The 12,206-nt window shown below is 45.1% G+C and overlaps 3 protein-coding genes across 3 annotated transcripts; all 3 read right to left on the bottom strand.

The window, feature by feature from the left end:
• Nucleotides 1-948: 948 nt before the first annotated feature.
• Nucleotides 949-1,908, bottom strand: LOC132071443 (taste receptor type 2 member 40-like). Its single transcript, XM_059469023.1, has one exon. It carries the CDS (start codon nucleotides 1,906-1,908, stop codon nucleotides 949-951), a length of 960 nt encoding a protein of 319 aa, XP_059325006.1.
• A 2,080-nt stretch (nucleotides 1,909-3,988) lies between these two features.
• LOC132071344 (taste receptor type 2 member 9-like) lies at nucleotides 3,989-4,942 on the bottom strand. Its single transcript, XM_059468905.1, has one exon. The coding sequence runs from the start codon at nucleotides 4,940-4,942 to the stop codon at nucleotides 3,989-3,991; it is 954 nt and encodes a 317-aa protein (XP_059324888.1).
• A 3,365-nt stretch (nucleotides 4,943-8,307) lies between these two features.
• On the bottom strand, nucleotides 8,308-9,261 carry LOC132071355 (taste receptor type 2 member 9-like). Its single transcript, XM_059468916.1, has one exon. It carries the CDS (start codon nucleotides 9,259-9,261, stop codon nucleotides 8,308-8,310), a length of 954 nt encoding a protein of 317 aa, XP_059324899.1.
• Nucleotides 9,262-12,206: the final 2,945 nt, after the last annotated feature.

Genomic DNA, 12,206 nt, shown 5'->3' with positions numbered 1-12,206 from the left:
TACTCTCACAGATGAAACAGACTTGATGTGCAGAAAATGAATTTATTTACCTACTAAAAGTACAATAGGATGATGAGAAATAAACACAAACTAGAACCCGCCGCCTCCACCACCCTTTCATCTGAAGCTCAACTTCCCTTCTTCATCTCCAGCTCCTCCACCTCCTCTTCCACAGCAGCACAGGGGGAAGGAAAATGAAATTGCAGTCAGTTCACAGTGAGTTGTCTTCTCCACTCCCTTTTCATGCTGTTTCCCTGATCCAGAACAAAACTTGGGTATTTCACTGAGCCAGAGTGCAGTGGGAAAAGCCAAGCTCATCTCCAGGTGAGAGCAGGCCAGGAGAGCAGTCCCACAGAGCAGGCAATCCTGTCCTTGCAGGCAGTGGGGCACAGAGGACACGCAGGGCTGGAGTGGGCAGGGGGCTCTGCAGCCCCTGAGCTCCCGGGGCTGTTCCTGCCTCGCTCTTTGTGGCTCAGTGACCACCTCTGGGGAGTGACAGGGCTCAGCGTGTTCACACTGAGCTGTCAGCCACTGCCAGGCACTCATACAGCCCATAATATATCACACAGAAGGAAAGGTAAACCAAAATACAGAGAAACCCTGCAGTTGATTTCCGTTGTTTCCATCAGAAAATGCCAGAGCATTTGGTGGCCAGTTTGCAGTATTTTAACTACACTTTTACGGCCAGCCCCTGTACCAGGTCTAAATAACTTTGTTACTGACAATAATTAAACTCAAATAATTATCTACATGAATTTATAATTGAAAATATACGGTGTAAGTCACATTAATTTAGTTCATAGTATTTTAATTATATATTTTTAATATCAGTGATGAGAACATTTGTATCATGTACAATGCTTGGAAAGTTGCACTAGAGATTAAACTACTTGTTTTCTATAATGTAGTATTACCATTTTGCATGAGCTCCAGATTTTATTACAGTCCCTAACTCATGCAAACCTTGCGTTTTACACTTCTTTCTAAGGGAAGAATCTTTAGCAGTGCCTTTTCTAATTTGGGGTTGCTGAAAACCAGAACAAGGGAGTGAAGACCCGGAAAAATGTACTGAAATACTAAAATGAGAAATGTCATATGATTTAACTTCTTTGTGACATAAACCATATTTAAGACCAAACATACAAAGTTGATGCTGTACACCACTAAGAAGGAGAAAATAGATTTCATGGCTCTGATGTGGGCATCCATGCTGAGGTCCTTCATGGAGTTGGTCTGCATCGTGCACTTGTGTCTCCAGAGAGAAAAGAGAAGGAAAACAGCAGAAAAGATGACTGCCATGAATGAAGCAGCATATTCAAAGCCAGCGAGAAAAAAAGAAGGGAAAAAATGTTTATCCATTTTGATATTTGCTGTCCCAAAGTTTCCTTGTCCTGTGGAATTGCTGTTGCAGTGCGGTGTATCAGCGACATCATAGGCAACAATGCCAACAGCCAAAGCTAAAATCCCTGATCCCAACAAGAGCCAGGGCACCATCCTGTCAATTTTTAATTTCAGGTAGATGAAGAACCTGTTCCTGAAAGTGGCAATTTTTATACAATAAAAACCACAAAGAGAGGCTGAAAACCACAAGTTGCAATGATCAAAAAAGGCTTGAAAAAATACAGCTAGTTGAAGTATGGTATGAACATAAAGGTAATTGGGATAAATAAAGGAAAGAAATTTATATATCCAGGCAATGCACAAATACCAAAACCTGGAGCATCCCAGCAGCAGCAAGATCTTCTCATTAGAGTTCAAAGTTTTCTTTTTGACACAGGCAATGCAAAGCACACAAACGATGAAAGCATTGATCCACATGCCAGCAAATGCCTCCAGGGTGATGATGGACACATTCAAGACCCCATATGAAGTGACATTGTATTGCTGTGTGGGATGACAAGCTTCCATGGTGCGAGCTGGTGATCAGAGCTGTGCTGGCCAAGGGGGCTGTGGCAGCAGAGCCTGAGGCAGGTCAGTGGCTGCTCTTGGTGGAGCGTCAGGGATGGCAACAGGAGCTTTATAGAGCTGCTGCTGCTGCTGCTGCTGGGGGGGTTTTGGTGCCGCTGCTGTGGGCACAGGGCAGGTGCAGGGATGTAAATGTGCTGGGTATCCCCTTACCCGGGGCCACTCTTGACTATTTGAATGTTGGTTTGGGGGGGCTGTGCTGGGTGTCACAAAGAGCAGAGATGTTTTTCTGCGGTGTTTTGATTTTGAGACTGATGCCTGTTTGATCAGTGTCAGGCTTGAGGATCTGAGTTCTTCTATTCCTTTGTCATCTACTATGTCCAATTTTTTTTTGATTGCATTAATTTTAAAATGTTATTTATTTTGTATTTTTTTTTACATTTATGATGGGCAGACTATATGCCTTGAGGGAGTTTTTGATTTCCTGATAATGCCTGTTCTCTGCTTAAGGCTTTGATATGAGTTTCCTCCTCTTTTTCTGAATTAATAGAAAACACTCTGTGGGGTTGTTGGGGTTTTTTTCCTTGTTTGTTTGCTTGCTTGATTGCTTCTTTCTTCTCCTGTCCATGTCTTTGTGAATAGAAGTTATTTCTATTACAACCTGTATATAGTTGAACTGTCTGTGCTGGGACTGTGCAAGACCACACATGGCTGAATTTTGGGCTCAGCTCTGCATGGGTAATCTGGCCTTTTGAAAACAAAAAAATATAAAATCACTATCTCAAATACCAGATTTTCAATGCATGGAATGTGTGGATTTGGTCTTTAAAACCCAGGGTCTGCTTTTAGTTCAAAGCCATCCCCTCCAGTGTCATTGGAGAAGGGGAGAGATTCACCAAGACTTTGTATCTGCCACCCTCTGTGGAGACTGTGAGGTCTTGGGAAAAGGAAATATTGTTGTGATTAAGATGTTACTGTGGTTTAAAACGTTGTTTCTCTCATTTCATGAACAGGAGCAAATCTTTTTGAAGGTGATAATATGAAAAATACACACCTGGCGCTGAGTATGCAGTAAATTGTCCCTCTGAGCCAGAGCTGGTGAAAGAAATTAACAGTTAGATTCTGTTCTGTTGATGTTGGAATTATTTAATTTTACATGACCTGCTGTGGATTGTTAAACTTGGACACCTGCCAGACCCTCAATCCTCTTTTTCACTCTTGCTCTGCAACAGTTCAAGAGGGAAAATAGAAGATGGAAAACTCATGGGTTGAGATAAAGATGGGGAGATCCAGTTACTGTCATGGAGAAAACAGACTCAAATTTCAAAATATTAATATAATTTATTGCTGTTTGAATATAGAGTAGGATGGTGAGGAACAAGCACAAAACTAGAGAACTGTCCTTCCACCCTTCTTCATCACAGCTCAAAATTCACTCTTTCATTCCCAGCTTCTCCACCTCCTCCCCAACATGGTGCAGGGTGACATTGAATAGGCGTTGCAGTCAGTCCATAAAAAGGTTTCTCTTCCACCCCTTCCTCTTCACTCTGTCTTCCCTGCTAGAGTGTGGACCCCATCTGAGGTCTGCAGTCCTTCAGGATCAGATGTCTCCAATATGGGCGCTCCTCAGACTGCAAGTTCTTCAAGATACAGCCACCCCACCCAGTGTAACAAGTGATAATATTGCAAAAAACAGAGACACAGCAGAAAGAAATATAAACCCAAACACAAATAAACCTGATGCTGAGTACAGTAATTTTTCAATCAGCAATTGCCAAAGCGCTTGAGGAAGATTTGCAGTACAATTATTGCCCCTTTGTAACCAGCCCACATACCAGATCTAAATGAATTTGTTATTGACAAGAATTGAACTCAAAGAATTACCAAAATGAAGTACTAGCAATAATCTAATTCATACTTATTTGACTCAAAGAATTTGAAATATTTATTCTTAACTTCAGTGCTAAAGAAAGAACATCTGTATCATCTACACTGCCCAGAGAGTTGCCCTAGAGATAAATTGACTTGTGTCTTATAATGAAATATCAAGATTTTGTGTGAGATCAAGCTTTTATTACACTTCCTACTTCATGCAATCCTTGCACTTGACACAGGATATAATCCTTATCAGTGTCTTTTCCAGTTTGGGATTGCTGAAAATCACAATAAGGGAATGAACACCTGGAAAAGCGTACAGAAATATTAAACTAAGAAGTGCCACATATTTTTCTTCCTTTGTTGAAGGAATTAGTGACAGAATCAAAAATATAAAGTTAATACTATACATTATAAAAAAGGAGAGAATAGATTTCATGGCTTTGATGTGGGCATCCATGCTGAGGCTGTTCATGGAGTTTTTCTGCATCTTGCATTTGTGTCTCCAGAGAGAAAAGAGAAGGAGAAGGGCAGAAGAGATGACTACTGTGAAAGATGTGACAAATCCCAAGCCATAGATAAAATATATCTGGAAAAAATTTTCACCCATTTTGTCACTAACTTTTGAAAAATTTCCTTGCCCAGTGGAATTGTGGTTGATACTGAGCTCTGTAACAGCGATATCATAGGCAATGATGCCGATAGCCAAGGCGGAAAGCAAAGATGCCAACAAAAGCCAAGGCACAATCCTGTCTGTTTTTAATTTCAGGTAGATGAAGAACCTGTTCCTGAAAGTGGCAATTTTTATACAATAAAAAACACAAAGACAGGCAGAAACCCACAAGTTGGAACAATTAGAAAAGCTTTGAAAAAGTACAATTAGTTGAAATGTGGGTTGAACAAAAAGGAAATTTGGATAAGTTGTTGAAAGGGAGCAATATACCCATGAGAAGCACAAATACCAAAACCTGGAGCATCCCAGCAGCAGCAAGATCTTCTCATTAGAGTTCAGGGTTTTCTTTTTGACCCAGGCAATGCAAAGCACACAAACGAGGAAGGCATTGATCCACATGCCAGGAAATGCCTCCAGGGTGATGATGGCCAAAGCCATGGCCCCATATGAAGTAACCTTGGGTTGCCGTGAAGGGTGACAAGCTTCCATGGTGTGAGCTGGTGATCAGAGCTGTGCTGGCCAAGGGGGCTGTGGCAGCAGAGCCTGAGGCAGGTCAGTGGCTGCTCTTGGTGGAGTGTCAGGGATGGCAAGAGGAGCTTTATAGAGCTGCTGCTGCTGCTGCTGCTGGGGGGGTTTGGTGCCGCTGCTGTGGGCACAGGGCAGGTGCAGGGATGTAAATGTGCTGGGTATCCCCTTACCCGGGGCCACTCTTGACTATTTGAATGTTGGTTTGGGGGGGCTGTGCTGGGTGTCACAAAGAGCGGAGGTGTTTTTCTGTGGTGGAGAGTGTTTTGATTTTGAGACTGATCCCTGTTTGATGTGAAAGACAGAGCTTTTCTCTTGCCCCCTGTCATTGAGGTGGCATAGAATAACCCCTGAGTGCTGGCCCTGCCCTTTCCTGACTGCTGTATCTTCTGAACTGAACCCTCTCCTGAACACGTGTATCATCTACCTGGAGATGATAAAAAAATTAACAAAAAAACATTACCCTGGCAAAAATTAACCCTGTCTTGGTCAGAACCAGGATAAAATATTACAATAACAGGATCACACTGTGACTGTGGCTTGGAATCAGCTCAGCATGAGGAATGTGGTACCTTAAAAAACTAAAGGTGTATATAAATCAGAATCTCCAGTGCTGAGTTTTCAGATCAAGGAAATAGGGATCAGGTGCTTGAAAGACAGGAGTCTGCTTTTTGTTCAAATCCATGCCCTCTGGCACCACTGAGGAATGGGAAGGATTCTGCAAGGTATTGTATCTACCAGCTTATGTGCATTTTCTGCGTGTCCTTGTGCATCTCAAAATGCATCAGACTGCTAATTTTATGCATAAGGAAGGACACACAGCTCTATTAGGATCTGAGGGACATGACACACAGCCCATATTGCTTCCATCTGAGTTTGGTTTAGGCTGAAAATCTTCCCTCTCCAGAACACTTCATTTTATAGGAAATCCAAGAGTATTACCCTTAGTTAGCTAACTGGTTAGGCTGTTAGTTGTTCAGTTTCTTCTGAGAAAATCTATTCCATCCATAACTGGCCTTCTATGTGCAGATGGCCATAATTGTTTCAGAATCCTGAAAGCAAAATGAAATCTCTTCAGGGCAGGTATCATGAACTTGTTATGGAAATATAAATTCAAATCCAAAAGCCTCCTAGCCCCAGAAGGTGGTTTAGCATGTTATCAAGTGGCTTTAATTATTTGTTTGCTTGTTTCTCGGCAATTACTGTTTAAGGAGAGTTGGTAGTTGGGTGAGGCAGCCTGCTAGTATGTATGGTCTTTGGAAAAAGTCATACTGCAGTGATTGAGAGGTTGCTCTGCCCTAAATGTTGGAATCTCTCAGTTCAGAAGCAGGGAGGAAGGTTTTTGCAGGTGAGATGAGCAATGCACACCTGGCACTGGGTGTGAGGTAAAATAACCCTCTGAGTGTGAGCTGGTAAAATAAATGACCAGTTCAGGTTCTGCTCTGTTCATGCTGGTGTGAAGGAAACTTTCCTGTCTCACCACCCAGGAGGCCTCTGACAGTCACGCCCCAGCACCAGAGACTGTCACTGCAGGCACCAAAGCCCCTTCACCGTGGGCAGCTGCTCCACTCCGCTCCCTGCACACACCACGCTCACAGCCAGACCAGGTTTCCTCTCCAGCTTGGCACTGGCTTTCCCATAGTGGAATCTCAGGCCTCTGGATCTTTCAAGCACTTTAGTCATGGCACAGTAGCACAGAGGCAGCTCAAGCTGGGTGCCTCTGAGGAGGTAAGCCAAACAATTGGATCCCTGGGATTTTGTGTCCTTCCTGTCTGTGCACATGATGACTGGGGTGTCCTGAGTGTCCAGTCAGCTGGCTGGTGCCACAGGTCCCTGTGCCCTTTGCTGTGCAAGGCCTGGCACCATGCTTGGGACACCCAGCACTTCCCCACAACCTGCAGCTCCCTCCCATTGCAGCTGCTCCCTGAGCTGTCTGCCCTGAATGTGTTCCTGCCCACTGGAACTATTTCACATTTCACTCTCATGGGGAGCTGTCCTCGGGCAGCTCTCAGAGCCCCACTCAGTCACTCCTTGACTCTCACTCTGGAATAGGACAGGGCTGACAAATAAGGTGGAACTGCTCATGAGTCAAGACAAAGACAGGGGAATCACTCCGCAATTATTCTCACAGACAAAACAGACTTGAGACAGGGAAAATCAGTGCAATTTATTGCCAATTGAAAACAGAGTAGGATGATGTAGAACATGCACACAACTAGAATATTTGATCTTCACTCCCCAGTAATCTCAGGCTCGATTTAACTCATTTAGACATTCTCTAGCACCTCCTCTCCTCAGGAGCACAGGAGGACAGGGAATGTTGTTGTCAGTTCATAAAACATTGTCTCCTTCATTTTTCTCCTGCTCCAGCATGGCTCTCTCTCATGGCCTGCAGTCCTTCAGGACTTCTCTTTTCCTAGAGGAGCCACAATGGTCGCTGATGAGATGAGCGATGTCTGGATTTGGGACCATTGGAGTGCCTGGAATTGGCTTTTCCCAGCATGGGACAACCTTGACCTCACCTGATTGAGACTTTACAGGCCCCCAGCTGTAGCTCCTGGCCCAGGCACCCCGTACATCTGCTTGTGGGTCGCTGTGAGATGAAGCTGTGGCTTCATTCCACGCTGCACCTTGCACAAAACCCACCTTCCTGGGGCTGTAAGTGAGCCAGAGTGCAGTGGGAAAAGCCAAGCTCATCTCCAGGTGAGAGCAGGCCAGGAGAGCAGTCCCACAGAGCAGGCAATCCTGTCCTTGCCGGCAGTGGGGCACAGAGGACACGCAGGGCTGGAGTGGGCAGGGGGCTCTGCAGCCCCTGAGCTCCCCGGGGCTGTTCCTGCCTCGCTCTTTGTGGCTCAGTGACCACCTCTGGGGAGTGACAGGGCTCAGCGTGTTCACACTGAGCTGTCAGCTACTGCCAGGCACTCATACAGCCCATAATATGTGCCACAGCACAGGGCCACAGCAGAAGGAAAGGTAAACCAAAATTGAGATTAAGCTGTTGTTTCATTCAGTCTATTCAATGAGTGAAAATCATAATTTTTGAGGCAGGTTTGCAGCATGATTATTGTCCTTTTGCATCTACCAACTGTACACAGTCTAAACAACTTTGCTACGTAAAATAATTTGATTCCAAGAGCTGTTTTAATTAAATTCAAATATAAATTCATTTGTGTCCTACTCATATTAGTTTAAAGAGTTTGAATTGTATATTCTTACCATCTATGCTGAACTTCTCTACAATCTATTCTGCCTGGGATTTGCAATGAACATTAATTCAAATTGTTTTCTCTAAAGATATTTTGCATGAGCTCCAGCATTTGTTACAGTTTCTACCTCATGCAAAACTTGCACTTCACACAAGAGAGAATCCTAAGAAGCGTCTTTTCCAGCTTGGGATTGCTGAGAATGAGAAAAAGGGAATGAACACCTGGAAAAGCATATTGAATTAATTGAGCAAGAACTAGCACGTGACTTTGGTACGCCATTGAATAAACTAGAGTCAAGATCAAAAACATGAAGTTGATGCTGTACATTATGAAGAAGGAGAGGACAGATTTCATGGCTCTGATGTGGGCATCCATGCTGAGGCTGTTCATGGAGTTTGTCTGCATCTTGCACTTGTGTCTCCAGAGAGAAAAGAGAAGGAAAACAGCAGAAATAATGACTACCATGAAGGAAGTGGTGAATAAAAATCCAATGAGAAAATAAAGAGGGAATAAAAGTTTCTCTCTTCCAATAGCTGTTTTCGAAAGGCTTTCTTGGCTGGTGAAATTGAGGTTTCTACAGACAGTTTTATCAATAGTGTTGTAGACAAAAATTCCAGTAATCAGGGAGAACATCACTGACCCCAACAGAAGCCATGGCACCATCCTGTCAATTTTTCCTTTCAGGTGGCTGAAGAACCTGTTCCTGAAATTGGCAATTTTTATACAATAGAAACCACAAAGACAGGCAGAAACCAACAAGCTGGAACAATTAAAAAAGCTGTAAGAACCTTGAAGTAGTTGAAATATGGGATGGACCAGAAGGTAATAGGGAAAAATCTCTGTGACAAAGACATATATCCACGAGAAACACAAACACCAAAACCTGGAGAATCCCAGCAGTAGCAAGATCTTCTCATTAGAGTTCAAGGTTTTCTTTTTGACCCAGCCAATGCAAAGCACACAAACGATGAAAGCATTGATCCACATGCCAGGAAATGCCACCAGGGTGGTGATGGCCAAAGCCATAGGCCCGTATGAAGTGACATTGGATTGCTGTGCAAAGGGAGAAGCTTCCATGGTGTGAGCTGGTGATCAGAGCTGTGCTGGCCAAGGGGGCTGTGGCAGCAGAGCCTGAGGCAGGTCAGTGGCTGCTCTTGGTGGAGCGTCAGGGATGGCAACAGGAGCTTTATAGAGCTGCTGCTGCTGCTGCTGCTGGGGGGGTTTGGTGCCGCTGCTGTGGGCACAGGGCAGGTGCAGGGATGTAAATGTGCTGGGTATCCCCTTACCCGGGGCCACTCTTGACTATTTGAATGTTGGTTTGGGGGGGCTGTGCTGGGTGTCACAAAGAGCGGAGATGTTTTTCTGTGGTGGAGAGTGTTTTGATTTTGATACTGATCCCTGTTTGATCAGTGTCAGGCTTCAGGATCTGGGTTTTTCTTTCCCTTCATAACCTCCAATAAAGAATTCAGTTTTGGATGTGTTAATTCAAAACTATTCTTTATTTTGTTATTTTTTTAAATAATGGTGGGCAAAGCATTGGCTTGAGCGAATTTTAATTTCCTGATATTCCTGTTGTCTGCCTTATGCTTTGATGTGGGTTTCCTCTACGGTTTTGCTGATAGAAGAAAAACATAGTATAGGATAGGCAATTTCCTTCCTTCCTTCCTTCCTTCCTTCCTTCCTTCCTTCCTTCCTTCCTTCCTTCCTTCCTTCCTTCCTTCCTTCCTTCCTTCCTTCCTTCCTTCCTTCCTTCCTTCCTTCCTTCCTTCCGACACTTCCTTCCGACACTTCCTTCCGACACTTCCTTCCGACACTTCCTTCCGACACTTCCTTCCTTCCGACACTTCCTTCCTTCCTTCCGACACTTCCTTCCTTCCTTCCGACACTTCCTTCCGACACTTCCTTCCGACACTTCCTTCCGACACTTCCTTCCGACACTTCCTTCCTTCCGACACTTCCTTCCTTCCTTCCTTCCTTCCTTCCTTCCTTCCTTCCTTCCGACACTTCCTTCCGACACTTCCTTCCGACACTTCCTTCCGACACTTCCTTCCGACACTTCCTTCCTTCCGACACTTCCTTCCTTCCGACACTTCCTTCCTTCCTTCCTTCCGACACTTCCTTCCGACACTTCCTTCTGACACTTCCTTCCGACACTTCCTTCCGACACTTCCTTCCGACACTTCCTTCCTTCCTTCCTTCCGACACTTCCTTCCTTCCTTCCTTCCTTCCTTCCTTCCTTCCTTCCTTCCTTCCTTCCTTCCTTCCTTCCTTCCTTCCGACACTTCCTTCCTTCCTTCCTTCCTTCCTTCCTTCCTTCCTTCCTTCCTTCCTTCCTTCCTTCCTTCCGACACTTCCTTCCGACACTTCCTTCCGACACTTCCTTCCGACACTTCCTTCCGACACTTCCTTCCTTCCGACACTTCCTTCCTTCCTTCCTTCCTTCCTTCCTTCCTTCCTTCCTTCCTTCCTTCCTTCCTTCCGACACTTCCTTCCGACACTTCCTTCCGACACTTCCTTCCTTCCTTCCTTCCTTCCTTCCTTCCTTCCTTCCTTCCTTCCTTCCTTCCTTCCTTCCTTCCTTCCTTCCTTCCTTCCTTCCGACACTTCCTTCCGACACTTCCTTCCGACACTTCCTTCCGACACTTCCTTCCTTCCTTCCTTCCTTCCTTCCTTCCGACACTTCCTTCCGACACTTCCTTCCGACACTTCCTTCCGACACTTCCTTCCTTCCTTCCGACACTTCCTTCCTTCCGACACTTCCTTCCGACACTTCCTTCCTTCCTTCCTTCCTTCCTTCCTTCCTTCCTTCCTTCCTTCCTTCCGACACTTCCTTCCGACACTTCCTTCCTTCCGACACTTCCTTCCGACACTTCCTTCCGACACTTCCTTCCTTCCGACACTTCCTTCCTTCCGACACTTCCTTCCGACACTTCCTTCCTTCCTTCCTTCCTTCCTTCCTTCCTTCCTTCCTTCCTTCCGACACTTCCTTCCGACACTTCCTTCCGACACTTCCTTCCGACACTTCCTTCCTTCCTTCCGACACTTCCTTCCGACACTTCCTTCCGACACTTCCTTCCTTCCTTCCGACACTTCCTTCCGACACTTCCTTCCGACACTTCCTTCCTTCCTTCCTTCCTTCCTTCCTTCCTTCCTTCCTTTCTTCCTTCCTTCCTTCCTTCCTTCCTTCCTTCCTTCCTTCCTTCCTTCCTTCCTTCCTTCCTTCCTTCCTTCCTTCCTTCCGACACTTCCTTTCCACACTTCCTTCCTTCCTTCCTTCCTTCCTTCCTTCCTTCCTTCCTTCCTTCCTTCCTTCCTTCCTTCCTTCCTTCCTTCCTTCCTTCCTTCCTTCCTTCCTTCCTTCCTTCCTTCCTTCCGACACTTCCTTCCGACACTTCCTTCCGACACTTCCTTCCGACACTTCCTTCCGACACTTCCTTCCGACACTTCCTTCTTCCGACACTTCCTTCTTCCGACACTTCCTTCCTTCCTTCCTTCCTTCCTGGAGGAGTAGGGAAGTTGTTTCTATTACAAGAGGATTGTGAATATGTATTGTCTATGATGGGACTATTCTTTATTTTGTTATTTTTTTATATTGATAGTGGGCAGAGCATTGCCTTGAGGGAATTTTAATTTCCTAATATTCATGGTGTCTGCCTTATGCTTTCATTTTTGTTTCTTCTATGGTTTTGCTGATAGAAGAAAAACATAGTATAGGATAGGGAATTCCCTTCCCTTCCCTTCCCTTCCCTTCCCTTCCCTTCCCTTCCCTTCCCTTCCCTTCCCTTCCCTTCCCTTCCCTTCCCTTCCCTTCCCTTCCCTTCCCTTCCCTTCCCTTCCCTTCCCTTCCCTTCCCTTCCCTTCCCTTCCCTTCCCTTCCCTTCCCTTCCCTTCCCTTCCCTTCCCTTCCCTTCCTTCTTTCTTCTTCCCATATGTCCGGGAGGTGTATGGAAGTTATTTCTATTAAAACAGGAATGTGAATATGAACTGACTGTGCTGGGACTGATCTTGTGCAGGGATATTAA

Source organism: Ammospiza nelsoni, chromosome 3 (assembly GCF_027579445.1).
Source record: "Ammospiza nelsoni isolate bAmmNel1 chromosome 3, bAmmNel1.pri, whole genome shotgun sequence".
NCBI lineage: Eukaryota > Metazoa > Chordata > Aves > Passeriformes > Passerellidae > Ammospiza > Ammospiza nelsoni.
This window is presented reverse-complemented; position numbering and strand designations above follow the sequence as displayed.